A 17122-nucleotide genomic window follows, 5' to 3' on the forward strand; every position below is an offset into this window, starting at 1 on the left:
ACCCTAGTGGTGCCAACTGGAACCCCCATTCTCTCCCTGGCTTCCCCCATCCATCCATCCATCCATCCATCCTCTTCCGCTTATCCGGGGTCGGGTCGCGGGGGCAGCAGTCTCAGCAGGGAAGCCCAGACTTCCCTCTCCCCGGCCACTTCATCCAGCTCCTCTGGGGGGATCCCGAGGCATTCCCAGGCCAGCTGGGAGACATAGTCTCTCCAGCGTATCCTGGGTCTTCCCCAGGGTCTCCCCCCAGTGGGACATGCCCGGAAGACCTCCCCAGGGAGGCGTCCCGGAGGCATCCGAATCAGATGCCCGAGCCACCTCATCTGGCTCCTCTCGATGCGGAGGAGCAGCGGCTCTACTCTGAGTCCCTCCCGAATGACTGAATTCCTCACCCTATCTCTAAGGGAGAGCCCAGCTACCCTGCGGAGGAAACTCATTTCGGCCGCTTGCACCCGCGATCTCGTTCTTTCGGTCGCTACCCATAGCTCATGACCATAGGTGAGGGAAGGAACGTAGATCGACTGGTAAATCGAGAGCTTCGCCTTTTGGCTCAGCTCTCTCTTCACCATGACAGACCGATGCAGCGCCCACATGACTGCTGACGCCGCACCGATCCGCCTGTCGACCTCCCGCTCCATCGTTCCCCCACTCGTGAACAAGATCCCGAGATACTTAAACTCCTCCACTTGGGGGAGGACCCCATCCCCAACCCGGAGAGAGCACTCTACCCTTTTCCGGCTGAGAACCATGGTCTCGGATTTGGAGGTGCTGATTCTCATTCCAGCCGCTTCACACTCGGCTGCAAACTGCCCCAGTGAGAGTTGAAGGTCATGGTCCGATGAGGCCAACAGAACCACATCATCTGCAAACAGCAGAGACCTAATCCTGAGGTCACCGAACCGGACACCCTCAACGCCCTGGCTGCGCCTAGAAATTCTGTCCATTAAAGCTATGAACAGAATCGGTGACAAAGGGCAGCCCTGACGGAGTCCAACCCTCACCGGAAACAAGTCCAACTTATTGCCGCCCATGCGGACCAGGCTCTGGCACTGGTCATACAGGGACCGAACCGCCCTTAAAAGGGGGCCCGGTACCCCATACTCCCGGAGCACTCCCCACAGGATTTCCCGAGGGACACGGTCGAATGCCCTCTCCAAGTCCACAAAACACATGTAGACTGGTTGGGCTCCCATGAACCCTCCAAAACTCTGCTGAGAGTATAGAGCTGGTCCACTGTTCCACGGCCAGGGCGAAAACCACACTGCTCCTCCTGAATCCGAGGTTCGACAATCCGGCGAACCCTCCTCTCCAGGACCCCCTGAATAGACCTTACCAGGGAGGCTGAGGAGTGTGATCCCCCTATAGTTGGAGCACACCCTCCGGTCCCCTTTCTTAAAGAGGGGGACCACCACCCCGGTCTGCCAGTCCAGAGGTACTGCTCCCGATGTCCACGCGATGCCGCAGATGCGTGTCAGCCAGGACAGCCCCACAGCATCCAGAGCCTTGAGGAACTTCGGGCGAATCTCATCCACCCCCAGGGCCCAGCCACCGAGGAGGTTTTTGACCACCTCAGTGACCTCCGCCCCAGAAATAGGCGAGTCCACCCCCAAGTCCCCACACTCTGCTTCCATATAGGAAGGCGTGTCGGTGGGATTGAGGAGGTCTTCGAAGTATTCCTTCCACCGACCCAAAACGTCCCGAGTTGAGGTCAGCAGCGCACCATCCCCAACATAAATAGTGCTGATGCTGTACCGCTTTCCCGCCCGGAGCCACCGGATGGTGGACCAGAATCTCCTCGAAGCCGTCCGGAAGTCGTTCTCCATGGCCTCGCCAAACTCCTCCCACACCCGAGTTTTTGCCTCAGCAACCGCCAAAGCCGCATCCCGCTTGGCCTGCCGGTAGCTGTCAGCTGCATCTAGAGTCCCACAGGCCAAATAGGCCCGATAGGACTCCTTCTTCAGCTTGATGGCATCCCTTACTACCGCTGTCCACCAGCGGGTTCGGGGATTGCCGCCGCGACAGGCACCGACCACCTTACGGCCGCAGCTCCGGTCAGCCGCCTCCACAATGGAGGCATGGAACATGGCCCATTCGGACTCAATGTCCCCCGCCTCCCCCGGGATATGGGAGAAGTTCTGCTGGAGGTAGGAGTTGAAACTCTCCCTGACAGGGGATTCCGCCAGACGTTCCCAGCAGACCCTCACTATACGCTTGGGCCTGCCAGGCCTGGCCAGCTTCCTCCCCCACCAGCGGAGCCAACCCACCACCAGGTAGTGATCGGTTGACAGCTCCGCCCCTCTCTTCACCCGAGTGTCCAAAACATGCGGCCGCAAGTCCGACGACACGACTACAAAGTCGATCATCAAACTGCGGCCTAGGGTGTCCTGGTGCCAAGTGCACATATGGACACCCTTATGCTTGAACATGGTGCTCATTATGGACAGTCCGTGACGAGCACAGAAGTCCAATAACAAAACACCGCTCGGGTTCAGATCGGGGGGCCGTTCCTCCCAATCACGCCCCTCCAGGTCTCACTGTCGCTGCCCACGTGAGCATTGAAGTCCCCCAGCAGAACAAGGGAGTCCCCAGGAGGAGCGCTCTCCAACACCCCCTCCAAGGACTCCAAAAAGGGTGGGTATTCCGAACTGCTGTTTGGCGCATAAGCGCAAACAACAGTCAGGACCCGTCCCCCCACCCGAAGGCGGAGGGAGGCTACCCTCTCGTCCACTGCGGTAAACCCCAATGTACAGGCGCCCAGCCTGGGGGCAATAAGTATGCCCACGCCCGCTCAGCGCCTCTCCCCGCGGGCAACTCCAGAGTGGAAAAGGGTCCAACCCCCCTCAAGGAGACTGGTTCCAGAGGCCAAGCCGCGCGTCGAGGTGAGTCCGACTATATCTAGCCAGAACTTCACAACCTCGCGCACCAGCTCAGGCTCTTTCCCCATCAGAGAGGTGACATTCCATGTCCCTAGAGCTAGCTTCTGCAGCCGAGGATCGGACCGCCAAGGTCCCCGCCTTTAGCCGCCGCCCAGATCACCTCGCACCCGACCCCTATGGCCCCTCCCATGGGTGGTGAGCCCATTGGAGGGGGGACCCACGTGCCTTGTTCTGGCTGCGCCAGACCAGGCCCCATGGGTATAGGCCTGGCCGCCAGGCGCTCGCCATCGAGCCCCACCCCCAGGCCTGGCTCCAGGGGGGGTCCCCGGTGACCCGCGTCCGGGCAAGGGAAAACGTGGTTCCAAAATTTAAGACCGGTGTAATATGATCAAATTTTTTAGTGTTTGTTAGAACTCTGGCTGCAGCATTCTGTACCATCTGAAGTTTATGCAAGGATCCAGATGGGCAACCCGATAGGAGGGCATTACAGTAATCCAGTCTGGAACTTACGAAGGCATGTATTAGTTTTTCTGCATCATTAAGTGAGAGCATCTTACGAAGCTTGGCTATGTTCCGTAGATGATAAAATGCAGTTCTAGTAATACTTCTTATGTGAGCATCAAAGCATAGATCTGAATCGACAAGAACGCCAAGATTTCTAACTACCATGTTAGGCTGTGTAGGAAGGTTACCAACGTTGAGGTGGTGAAACTTATTTCTAGCAGCCTTGGGACCAATTACCAGAACTTCTGTTTTTTCTGTGTTTAACATGAGGAAATTTTTTGCCATCCAGCACTGGATATCTAATAGACAGTCTTCTAACCGAGATAGCAGTGATATATCATCAGGGTTAACAGATATGTACAATTGTGCATCATCTGCATAACAATGAAACCCAATACCATGATTTCTAATAATGTTACCAAGAGGTAGCATGTATAGGGTAAACAGTAGCGGGCCCAGGACTGATCCCTGTGGGACACCATATTCAACTTTTGTGGCCTTGGATGATTCATTGTTCACATGGGCATACTGATAGCGATCAGATTAATATGAACGGAACCAAGAAAGTGCTGTCCCCGTAATGCCAACTACACCTTCTAACCGGTCCAAGAGGATATTATGGTCCACAGTATCGGACGCTGCAGTTAAATCTAGCAATACCAACAGAGATACACAGCCACGGTCAGAAGCCACAAGTAAATCATTCATTACTTTGACTAGAGCAGTTTCTGTGCTATGGTTTGGTCTAAAGCCAGACTGATATAATTCATTGGCATTATTTTTTTGTAGGAAAGAGGACAACTGACAAACTACAACCTTTTCCATGATCTTTGAAATGAAAGGAAGATTTGAGATAGGTCTATAGTTTCCTAAAACACTGGGTTCAAGATTTGGTTTCTTTAGGACGGGTCTGATAACAGCCATTTTAAAAAGGTTTTGGAACATATCCAAGCCTAAGAGAAGAGTTTAACACATTTAACATGGTAGTGCCAATCTGTGGTGCAATTTCCTTGAAGAATTTTGTAGGAATTGGGTCTACAAGGCTAGTAGAGGATTTACAGGAGAAAATTAAGCTCAAAAGTTCTGAGTGTGTAATAGGAATGAATGATTCAAAGGTCTCATTATTGGTAGGCATAAGACTAGCAGGAGGCAGGCAGCCGTAAGTAGGTAAAGGTGTGCACTGGATAGTCTGTCTAATTGTAGTTATCTTACCATTAAAAAATGTAAGAAAGTCATCACTCTTAAGAGCTTGCGGGATTTGCAAGTTTAATGAGGAATTATGTGTTATCCTAGCCACGGATTCAAATAGGAATTTAGGATTGGTTTTGTTCATGTCTATTAATCTGGAGAGATACACAGACCGAGCAGTTACTAGTGCTTGTCTGTATTTAGAGAGGCTCTCTTTCCAGGCAGATTTGAAAACTTCCAGTTTAGTTGAGCGCCATTTTCGCTCTAGCTTGCGTGATGCCTGTTTGAGTTCACGTGTATTATCAGAATACAAGGGGGCAGGTTTGTTATCACTATGCTTTATCCTCTTAAGTGGAGCCACAAGATCTAGACTGCTGCGAAGGGATTTTTCCATGTTTGAAGTTGCCTGTTCAAGTTCATTTACACACGATGCTTCAGATGTAAGGCTGAAGGACTGTGGAAGTTGTTTCATAAATGTTGTTGTAGTTAGTGCCTTAATACAACGTCTGATTCTATACTTTGGAGTGGTGGTCAACAGGAGGCTATACTGGGTTTCAAATGTTAACAAGTAATGGTCTGAGAGCAGAGGACTCTGTGGCATAATAGACACATGTTCTACCAGGATGCCATGACTAATGATCAAATCAAGGGTATGGTTACAGACATGAGTAGGCCCGACTACATTCTGACATACACCTACAGAGTCACCTACTGTGACTTTACACCTCTGCACTTTACATATCACTGTTTTAAAATGCACATGCTGCCATAGAAGGAACTCTGTCCTTTTGGCTTAGAAGGACAAACTTTAAGAAAGTCATCCATCCATCTTCCAAACCGCTTATCCTACTGGGTCGCGGAGGGTCCGGAGCCTATCCCGGAATCAATGAACACGAGGCAGGGAACAACCCAGGATGGGGGGCCAGCCCATCACAGGGCACATTCACACACCAGTCACTCACGCATGCACACCTACGGGCAATTTAGCAACTCCAATTAGCCTCAGCATGTTTTTCGACCGTGGGGGGGAACCGGAGTACCCGGAGGAAACCCCACGACGACATGGGGAGAACATGCAAACTCCAGACACATGTGACCCAGGCAGAGACTCGAACCTGGGTCCCAGAGGTGTGAGGCAACAGTGCTTACCACTGCACCACCATGCTGCCCCCTATATTATTATCTATATATTCAATTCACTATATTTATTTCACTCCTTTATGCTGCTATATTCATTGATTAGATACACATTGCATGTATATAAGCCATTTAAACCATTGTTTCCAGCCCCATTTCACACTGTCCTTAACATTAAGTGCTGTGCAAACCTTCCCCTTGTTACTTCTGGTTTGATTATTGCACTTTGGTCCTGGGGGAATGTTATTTCATGCCACGTTACACCTCTACATGGGTAGTATGACAGTAAAGTCTATGTTCTCAAGAGGGTTTTCTCCTTGTACGTTGGACACTGAAGACATGTGATCAGCCGATTGTGATCTCTAAGCTGCCCTTGGTGTGAGTCTGTATGTGTGAGTTTGTTCTCTGCTATAAACTAGTATCCTATCCATTGTGTCCCCTGCCCTGTGCCACCTGGGACAGGCTCCAGGCTGCCCACCCCCCTGTACAGGATAAGCAGTAATGGAGGACGGCTCCACACTGTTCCAAAGAAAGGGCGCTCCAGCTCCCGTCAGGACTTCAGAGCAGCTCCTCTTCCTAAGTTTTTCCTCCACAAACACAGTTGTGCTGCAGTTTTCTGAAAGAAGGGTGTGACCTGAATAGGGATGTCACAATACTAGTAATGCAGTAACTGGTACCAATAGCAGTGGGATTGCAAGATGCTTGATACCCAATTCTACGCCACGGTTAAAATAATAATAATAATAATTTTTTTTAATGATCCCATATACTTAAACATAAACCCCTTTATTAAAACATTTGAACATTATAAAAATGGCATTTCTGTAAATTAAAGGAAGAACAGCACTGACCACGATACGGTCTGTGCTTTATGTGCTAACAGTGCGATGTTTCGTAGATCCCGCTACTAATGGCATCATTTTTCATGGCGTTTTAAACAGTTGGAAGCTGTAGTTTTGTAATATTTCTTAGCACTTAGGTCTTATTTGTGGCTCATTAGATCGGTCAGGCACACAGTACTGTCCAACCGCTATCTGTGGATGTGTTGCTATGGTGTTTTTATGTGGAACATACAGCGTATTGTGTTATCAACTGATATTGCTAACAAGGGCTAAAAGTTAACTGGTCTTGAACGGGGGCTGTCATGCAAAATCTCTTCCGCCGTCCAAATTCCTTCTCCATGTGACGTATCGCTCAGCTGTTAGGCAGATGTTGCAGTTCCAAGTTATTGCTTAAGTTTAAAGTTCACGTCAACAAAAGCTGTTCTTTACAAGGTGCATTTTTATTAAGTGGTATTAAGAAATCGTTTATGTTTACCTTGATAGGACAACCGATGTTTTATTAGTTGTTAATCCTAACCACTCCAGCAAGAGTCCATACTGTATCAATAAAATACGCTTACAAATGTTTATTCAAACTTTTTTAATTATCATGAAATTGTCAGCATTTAGCTTGTAAGTTCAGCGCTGGTTGTACCATCAACCTAAATGTAAACGATTAGCCATGTGTAGTGTTTCCTATGCTTGTGGGCATCTCCAGTATATAAGGATGGATGGAGTTACCATTTTGAAACCAGATGACATCTCAGTGGGAGTCAGGGCCCTGCTGGGAATCTATTTTATCTTTGGAGTTACTGTAGATATACAGAAAATGTATAGAGGACTTTAATTTGTATGCAGTGCATGGTTGGTATAAAGTGAAATGTTAAAGTTCCTATAGGGGTCATCAAAATGGCAAAATGGCCTGAACTGCAATGAATTGAAAATAAACTGGAATTATACCAATACTGATAGACAGACATTTTGTCAGCTGCGTAACTGTGATTATTTAGAGACAGTATATTGAATATTTCTTAATTGCATTGTTTGATTGATATTAACATTCAATATTATGATGTTTATTTATTCCTGTGTAAAATTTTGTATTTATTGTATTTTCATTCTGTTTATTTTTGATAATTATAAATGTTCAACCCTCAATAATTATCGTTATACTTTTTTGAAAGTCTGACATGTAAATGAAACCTCGCTTAAAGTCGTCTCCTGTTTCATCATCCTCATTTATTATTATTATTATTATTATTATTATTATTATTATTATTATTACTACTACTACTACTACAGCTCTTCTGTATAGTTTCGTCAAGCTTATCTTTCTCCTCCTCGGCTTGGCAGAAGCTGGTCATGTTAAATTAGGCTTTTATATTTTAACTTGGTATTTTAAAAGAAATATCTAGAAAAAAAAGTTTCATTACTACATCCTGGTAAATGTCTGACTCTCCTTCCTGAGACAGATACACTCCCAGCACAGAAACAGAAACAAAATGAAGAAACCTGAAATTTATCACGTGGATTATGTTGAAAAATGTAAAATTCAAGTCTGTGGGCTGACAGTGATCATAAAAACTGTCTGTCTAAACCTGACACAGTCTGTCTATAACTGCATGTTACGCCTGATGCCACATGACAGCCTGAAACCCCATCAGCTGTCTGCTGTAAATAACACATTGCAAGGCACACTCACACTCACACACTCACACTCACACACTCACACACACACACTCACACTCACACACTCACAGTCACACACTCACACACTCACACTCACACACTCACACCTACAGACAGTGACTCCAAATCACCGATCTTCAGCGGTGGAGGGAAACTGGAGAACCTTGAGGAAACCCCACAACAACATGGGAAGAACATGTGAACTCCACACTCACTGAGCCGGGGTGGAGACTCGAACCCCAGTCCCTGAGGTACGAGGAAACAGTGCTGATCACTGCGGCAACACGCCCCCCCCCACCTAATTTCTCTTTACAATATTAAATTGTAGTATTGTTTCTGGTTTGGGTAAAAAAAACAATATCAGTAACTTTTATGCTCATTAAAGCTAAATAAATGTTTACAGTGAGTACAGTGTGTATAATGTAGTATTTTATTCATGACCCACAGATCCAGTATTTGCCCAGTCTGTTCTTCTCAGTCTGGCCTCAGTCCAAACCACACCTACTGCAGCCTGAGAAGCAGGAAGCTCCTCCCACTCTCACAAAAAAATATGAACAAAACGGAAATTAATATACTCAGTGTTTTTTGGAAAATGTACTGATGGTGTAGGTTGTACACAGAAGTATAAATCAGCCTTTAGTCTCGGCGGCCAGTAGGCAGAGCAGGCTGAGGCATTTAAACACCTGGGCACAGTTATGGATGCCTGCATGTCATTCCCCCAACATGCTGACCTTGTGTTTAAAATGGCCCAACAGCTCCTGCACCTTCCACACAGGCTCATGAGGTTTAATGTTAGTAAGAGAGATTTAACTCTGCTCACTTATTGGATCTGTTCTCAACTTAATATCATATGCTGGTAAATCTCTCTTACAGTCAAACCTACATCAGTCTTTCTCAGGTTGTTAATCAGGCCAGATAACAGGGTCAGCTCAGCATTCACTGCTGGAGTCGTTCTCTCTGTCAGTCTCTAGGAAAGCCTGCCTTTGATTGGCCGAACTGTGTCAGACAGAGAGATGACAAGCCATCGTATTATTCAATGAACTGGAATAAATGGCAGCACAGCGCCCTCTGCTGTCTGCCATAAAGCAAATCAGTATGAACAGCCGTCCAGGCTTCTCTCCCCGTGAGCTTTAGACACATAGATGTGTGCAGGTCTGGGCTGGGAGCTTCCAGTGTGCAGGGTTAGCAAACGATTTCTGAATGTTCACTAAAGAAATATCAATCATCCTTGTGAAGCTCGTTTAGTTTAGACTGATTTATCTATGACTTTGTGTTTCTGTCACTTTCGCCCCGTTCAGACATGCACTGTCACCCAGACTGTTCTTCAAATTCCCCAGAGGGGCTGTACATGTGAACACAAATGTCTGAATCAGTCGTACCGGATGGTAAAAGGAGTTTATCCTGCTAACTACTTAGTATAAAGTCGGGGTAATTTCTGATTGATCCCCATGTGTGAATGGAGCAGGAAATTGTTCAGTGTAGGATCACACACACACACACACACACACACACACACACACACATATGACAGGGCTGAGATTCCAGGTTGCCTGAGACAAGGCCTAGCCTGGTATGAGAGATACTCGTTGGCCAAAGGGGGGGTTAGTGAACCCCCCCCCCCACACACACACACACACACACACACACACAGATAACAAGGGAGGCCAGCATTCCAGCTTTTATGGTCCAAATATTTAGGGACCAACGGACGGCAGAATGGACATCAAGTCCATCCCGTCTTACAAACCACAGACTCACCCAACACCCTGAAGAAGAAAGTTCTCTTTTAAGTTTGGCCTGTATATACCCTGTATGTGTGTTTACTTATTATTGCTAGTCTCAGTATCCATATAGGTTATGTCTATTTGTGTCCTTAGACAGTCTTAGTCTTTTGTGTGCCACCCTTATAACTGTGTTTCACAGAGTATCATCTATCTTACCCTTCTCACTTGAACCATTATATCCATCCATCCATCCATTTTCCAAACCGCTTATCCTATTGGGTCGCGGGGGGTCCGGAGCCTATCCCGGAAGCAATGGGTACGAGGCAGGGAACAACCCAGTATGGTGGGCCATAAAAAAATATAGACGTTTTCCACCTGCAGTACATAGGTCATCCACCAGAGGGCAGAATACGGGTATAGGATTATATACAACAGGTTTTTGAGGAAAGCGGTAATCCTATTACTGACGTAGAGGTCTTAGAAATATTGGTATCAAATATGATACATGTGGCGTTATAGTGTTAATTACTTGTGCAGTTATTTACTTAGTTGTAAGGACTTAGTTCGGCTTTCAATGACTCTTTTCCCGTGTTTTAATAGGGGTCAGAAAGACGCCGTTGGCTAATTAGCTTGTCGATCATCAAATGTAGCAGTTCACAGGTTTACTTAGGAAATTTTTATTCTTGTTTGTTGTATTTTGATCATTTATTCTAACGTGTATTACTGATTTATAACTTTTGTTTTTAACTCTACGGATATTTTTTGCTTTCGCTGTTATGTCTCCCGCCTCCTTTTACATGGCTATTATATATGCTGATTTAATGTAATCGTGTCAGTGAAATTACAGTAAAGTGTATTTGTTTAATTATATCCTATGTTTTACGTTACTTAGTTACCTCACTTATGCTTTGAGCAGCGCTGAACCAGGACATTAATATGATAGAATAGGAAGCTTTTATTGTCAGTGTAAAGGTAAGAAATACAATATACAGACAGAAATATATAAAATGTACATATACAGAGGAGTGGAAAAGCCCCCCCCCCTCACTCATCAGGATTACAATTCATTACGTTTTAATCGGACAGAAAAACAGTCATTTTGCATGAGTTTGGCAAACTGAACAAACATTAATTTATTTCTGTCTAACATACGTCACACTTCAGAGTAAAAAGGGTTATACTGGTTATAAAGCAGAGATTTTACCTTTTTGCCGTGGAGAGGCAGCGACATGTGACACTGATAAGGTAAAAATGATTCCTCCAGCACACAGTGAGCTATCCCAGCATGCACAGCGACACGGGGGAGTTTGGATAATGAACACAAAACGCTGGATAGAGGGGTTCAGTGAATGAGGAGGTGAAGCTGTACAGGAGGGTCAGTCCATCAGAGGAGACTCTGTAGAAGGACAGAGTACCAGCCGCCTGGTCCAGATACACTCCTACTCTGCGGGAGTCTGAGGGCTTTATGGGTATGAGAGTCTGTTTATTATTGTGACAGACATAGTAACTGTCAGGAGAGCAGAACAGCATCCATGACTTGTCATTGTCTCCAAGCAGACAGTCAGCACTCCCTCCTTTCCTCCCGATTCCTTTATAAGTCACTGCTATCCGGACTCCATCTCCACTCCACTCAGCCTCCCAGTAACAGCGACCAGTCAGACTCTCTCTGCACAGAACTTGGCACCAGAAGTTAAATCTCTCTGGATGATCAGGATATGGCTGCTCTGCCCCCCCTGTCACCTTCCTGTTCCCCTCTGACAAAGACAGGCGGCTGTTTGCTGTGTTGGGGTCCAGCGTCAGCTGGCAGGAGTCTGTAGGCAAGAGGAAGAGCGATTAATCCCACGACGAAGCCCAGCATCTCCATCATTATCACTGTCACACCTCACACACTCACTAACACAGAACTCGCTCCAATACATACATTTTATTCCCAATATACTCATGTAGCCGCCCGAGTCTGCGGCGCTCCGGCTGCCCCCTGCGCTGTGAGACACGCCGCGCTGAGAGACTCGCTGGGGACCCTAATGCACTTTAGTCTGCTCTCTATTATTCTGTATGATACATAAATTATAAAAACGAAGCAGTAATTCAAGTATGTGAAATACCTCAGGAAATGTCGGACGCGGCGGGAAGATGCGCCAAAATGCTGCGCGTGCTAAATGGCCTTAATTACAGGTACATAAAATTATAAACAGCATTAATAAAACATGTTAAACATTAAATTGTACCACAAAATGTACCACTAGAAGTTAGTTTGTCTTAACTTCAAAATAAGAACTTCCTTCAAACCCCTTCGGACACATTTATAGAGCAAAACGTCTCCGCGGCTCAGCGCTCCCTGCGGTTCTGACTGTGACTGAAGTTTGTGTTAATGGTGTGTGAGCCGCATGACCGATCACGTGATGAGTCGAATGGAGGGGGAGTGGCGGCGGCGATGCACGTGCTGACGGTGTACAGGTACAGAGCACGAGGGAGGGAGAGGAGGAGAGAAAGAGGGAGTGTGGTGCGTGAATAATACGCAAGATGAGTGATATTCGGACACGCGAAGCGGCATTTGGATGCATTTTAATAGCTATGATAACTCAACGGCAGATGCACAGTTTGCAAGATGAAACTGTCATTTCGAGCAGGATCCACAAACAATCTTCACAGACACTTAGGAACTGCGCATCCAACAGTTCAGATGGAAGGAAAAAGACAGGCTAGCGTGCCTGCTACTGCCAGAAGGCGGATCAGCCCGTCTAAGCGGAGGCACTTAGCCTTTCTGCGCCAAAGGAAATGTTAAAATATTACACTGTTAGAAAGGTGGTAGATAGTTGTTATAGTGGATAGAACCTAAAACTGTTGGATGCTGGTGTTTTGCACGTTGTAATTTATTTATTATTTTTTAATTGTGATTTGTTATTTATGTAATTTGACTGTAATTAATAGATCAAGGACAAAAACAGATTTTCCACTTATACAATGTTCAATATCTTTTTATGCCAAACATAATGTAAAATTATGGTATTGAGGAAATTATAAGGTTTAGTACACATATCAATCATGGGTCAAAACAGAGCTGAATCTGGCTGAAGCAGAAGTAATAAAATGAAAAGTCATTTGGGAGCCGGAAGAGCCGACTCTACTTGGTGAGCTGAGCCAAATGATCCGACTCACTAAAAAGAGCCGAAATTCCCATCACTAGTGCAGACTGAGGAGACATTCGGTGTCACAGCCAGTTTGGGGAGATTACGGGTGCTGTCTTAGGACAATACTAACAAATCTCAAAACAGTACTACTACAGAAGTTCCCAGACTCCCATTGTTATTTAAGAAAGTCGTCATCTTTAAACCCAACAAATGAAAATAAAAAAAAAGACACACATCACAATAATTGTGTGAATGCTTTCATAAAGTACTATTGACAGTGTTAAGAATAAAAAAATGCAAACAAACTTACATTTCTGGATCCCTGGTCTGGTCCTGCACTCTCCACTGTGGTCCACACTATAGCAGAAGCAGAATGACATAGTACTGCTGTATCCATTTATTTAAATTTTTGTATTTTCTCCACATACATGAGTCTATAGCAGGACAGACACACATTCTGTACTCACTTCAGTTTCTCCAGATTACAGCTGGGATCCTCCAGTAGAGCAGAGAGCAACTTCACTCCTGAGTCTCCTGGGTGATTGTAGCTCAGGTCCAGCTCTCTCAGGTGTGAGGGGTTTGACCTCAGAGCTGAAGCCAGGGAAGAACAGCCTTCTTCTGTGACTCTACAGCCTGACAGCCTACACAGAGACAGACAATATCTCTTCAATAAATACAACACCTCACCACTATGAGTATTACTTTTATGTAAATGTGACAGCTTCAATAAAGCTTTCAGCAATTACACACTACAGTGTGGAATACGCAGTGATATTGACCTCAGTATCTCCAGTGTACAGTGTGAATCCCCCAGTCCAGCAGAGAGCAGCTTCACCCCTGAATCCTGCAGGTCATTGTCACTCAGGTCCAGCTCTCTCAGCTGAGAGGAGTTTGATCTGAGAGCTGAAGCCAACACTTCACAGCATGTCTCTGTGAGTCTACAGCTGTCCAGCCTGGAAAAGGAAATGTGTTAAGATATGAATACATACATACACCACACACAGGTATATCAAATAAAATATCAAAATAAACATTTTAAGTACAATAACACATGTAGCATATACCTGTTATTTGTCATAGTCAGAAACACAAATAGTTTTTACTTGACACTCCCCAGCCGAGACAAACCTGCTGTTTAATGACCTTACAGGGTGAGTTACGCTGAGACTCTGTAATATATGCATAAGTATTTTTATAAAGCTCTAAGCAGCGCTGGGGCTCAGTGATCAGCACTACAACCAACCCTGGGGTTCCAGGGTTTTTGGTTCAGTTCCTGCTTGGGATATGTGTAAGTGTACATGTTCATGTGGGATTTGAATGTCCATCCATCCATCTTCCAAACCGCTTATCCTACTGGGTCACGGGGGGTCCGGAGCCTATCCCGGAAGCAATGGGCATGAGGCAGGGAACAACCCAGGATGGGGGGCCAGCCCATCGCAGGGCACACTCACACACCATTCACACACACACGCATTCCTATGGGCAATTTAGTAACTCCAATTAGCCTCAGCATGTTTTTGGGCTATGGGGGGAAACCGGAGTACCCGGAGGAAACCCCACGACGACATGGGGAAAACATGCAAACTGCACACACATGTGACCCAGGCGGAGACTCGAACCCAAGTCCCAGAGGTGTGAGGCAACAGTGCTAACAACTGCACCACCATGCCGCCCCCGATTTGAATGTCAAGAAGGGCTTAAGTTATTTTAATTACTTTTTTTATATGACTTTTGAATTGCTGACACCATGACTGAAATCTTTATTTTCTGTGTTACCTGAGAACCTGTTAAATTTCCAAAACACTAATCAGACAATTATCAATACTGTCAGACAGGGATGAAATAGTGATGCTTTATTCATCCCCCTGGTAAAACAGTGCTGTCGCCTCTCTGATCTTGCTCTCTCTGACACACACATACAGATCAGAGTGCAGGGTTGGCCAGCATCCAGCCCCCTGAAGCTGGGGGGGTAAGGGCCTTGCTCAAGGGCCCAAAACCAGCATCACTCTGCTGGCCAGGTATTTAAACCGGCCACCTTCTGACCACAGGCACAGAGTCCAAACCCACTGAACCACACACCACACCGAGAATGTTAAAAAATATACATATCCTGTAGTATCCAGAATGAAAAAGAATTTCTAGGTGTCCATATAAATACACTCTAATTGTTGTGATGAGATATAAAAGCAGTATCATGAATAACATCTGTACTTCTTTAGCAACAGACGTACGTAAGATCACTTACAGAGCTGTCCTAGATTTCTTGATCACAGGCAGCAGCCTCTGAAGACCTTCATCTGATCTGATGTATTTCTTCAGATCAAACACATCCAGCTCCTTATCTGACATCAGTAACACAAAGGCCAGAGCTGACCACTGTGCAGGTGAGAGGTCTGCTGCTGAAAGGCTTCCTGAACTCAGGGATCTTTGTACTTCCTCTATTAGAGAATTGTCACCCAGTTCATTCAGACAGTGGAACAGGTTGATGGTCCTTTCTGCAGATAAATTCTCCTGAATTTTCTCCTTGATGTACTGGGCTGTTTCATTAATGTTATGTGAACTGCGTCTTGTATCTCCCAGTAGTTTTTGTAACAGAATCTTACTGGAGTCTGTTGTGAGGCCAAGGAGGAAGCGGAGGTAGAGGTCCAAGTGTCCATTCTTGCTCTTTAATGCCTGATCCACTGCAGTCTTCAGCAGGTCAGCTGATGAGTTTGACAGAAACACATATAAAGCAGCGAGATACTCCTGGATGCTCAGATGCACAAAGCAGTACACCTTCTCCTGGTACAACCCATACTCCTCTTTAAAGACTTCTGTGCACAGTCCAGAGTAAACTGACGCCTCTGTGATATCAATGCCATTCTCTGTCAGATCTTGCTTATAAAATATGAGATTGCCTTTCTCAAGGTTGTCAAAAGCCAGTTTACCAAGTTTTAAAAGGAATTTCTTCCCAGATTTAGTGCATTTCTTAAACTTGTTTTGATGTTTTTCCATATACTTGTCATTTTTTAAACTCACCTGGAAGATCAGGAAGTGTGTGTACATTTCAGTCAGAGTCCTTGGAATTTCTCCCTTCTCAGTCTCACTAAAAAGCCTTTCAAGGACAGTGGCTGAAATCCAGCAGAACACAGGTATGTGGCACATGATGAAGAGGCTCCTTGATGATTTCACATGTGTGATAATCCTGCTAGCCATGCTCTGATCACTAAATCTCTTCCTGAAATACTCCTCCTTCTGGGCATCACTGAACCCTCGTATCTCTGTCACCTGGTGGACACACTCAGGAGGTATCTGATTGGCTGCTGCTGGCCGGGAGGTTATCCAGAGGAGAGCGGATGGAAGCAGGTTCCCCTTAATGAGGTTAGTCAACAGCACATCCAGTGATGTTTTCTTTGTTACATCAAACCAGCTCTCATTCTTTTGAAAATCTAGAGGAAGGCGACACTCATCCAGACCATCAAAGATCAACAAAACTTTGTACCTACACAGCTCAGTGGATTCAAGCAATTTCAGGTCTGGGACAAAGTGGTGAAGCAGATCAATCAGACTATATTCATCCTTGATCAAATTCAGGTCCCGGAAAGGAAGAGCAAATATGAAGTAAATGTCCTGGTTTGCTTTTCCTTCTGCCCAGTCAAGAATAACTTTCTGCACAGAGACTGTTTTCCCGATACCTGCGACCCCTTTTGTGAGTACAGTTCTGATAGGTGTCACACGTCCATATAAGGGTTTAAATATATCATTGCACTTGACTGTAGTATCTTCTGTTAGCCGTTTCTTGGATGCTGTTTCAATCTGTCTCACCTCATGTTCATCACTGACTCCTCCAGCTCCCCCTTCAGTTATGTAGAGTTCTGTGTAAATCTCTTTGAGAAGTGTTGGCTGTCCTTCCTTAGCTCTCCCTTCAAATACACACTCAAATTTCTTCTTCAGGTTACATTTGATTGTGCGCTGATACTGCGACAGAAGATGCCCTGAAATGAAATGAGAACTTTTCAAAAAACATTTTTTTACTCATTTAAGTCAAATTAAATGAAATAAATTATAAACTG

The 17122-nt window shown here is 45.6% G+C and overlaps 3 protein-coding genes across 6 annotated transcripts in view; 2 read left to right on the forward strand and 1 right to left on the reverse strand.

Annotated features, from left to right (window-relative positions):
- LOC125739602 (NACHT, LRR and PYD domains-containing protein 12-like) overlaps positions 1–17122 on the forward strand; it is a 926911-nt gene that overhangs the window by 897181 nt on the left and 12608 nt on the right. The window lies entirely within an intron of this gene.
- Positions 1–17122, forward strand: part of LOC125739643 (GTPase IMAP family member 4) — a 386756-nt gene that overhangs the window by 205275 nt on the left and 164359 nt on the right. The gene's annotated exons all lie outside the window — the stretch shown is intronic.
- Positions 10883–17122, reverse strand: part of LOC125739603 (NACHT, LRR and PYD domains-containing protein 3-like) — an 83473-nt gene continuing 77233 nt past the window's right edge. For all 4 annotated transcript variants that reach the window (XM_049009877.1, XM_049009879.1, XM_049009878.1 and 1 more), the window contains 5 exons: positions 15316–17044; positions 13850–14023; positions 13538–13711; positions 13381–13427; positions 10883–11750 (listed from right to left, as the gene is read on the reverse strand). In XM_049009877.1, the coding sequence (XP_048865834.1) occupies positions 11215–11750; positions 13381–13427; positions 13538–13711; positions 13850–14023; positions 15316–17044 (2660 nt within the window). In that variant the 3' untranslated portion in view covers positions 10883–11214. The remainder of the gene's footprint in view (positions 11751–13380; positions 13428–13537; positions 13712–13849; positions 14024–15315; positions 17045–17122) is intronic.

This window comes from Brienomyrus brachyistius, chromosome 4 (assembly GCF_023856365.1).
Source record: "Brienomyrus brachyistius isolate T26 chromosome 4, BBRACH_0.4, whole genome shotgun sequence".
Lineage (NCBI taxonomy): Eukaryota > Metazoa > Chordata > Actinopteri > Osteoglossiformes > Mormyridae > Brienomyrus > Brienomyrus brachyistius.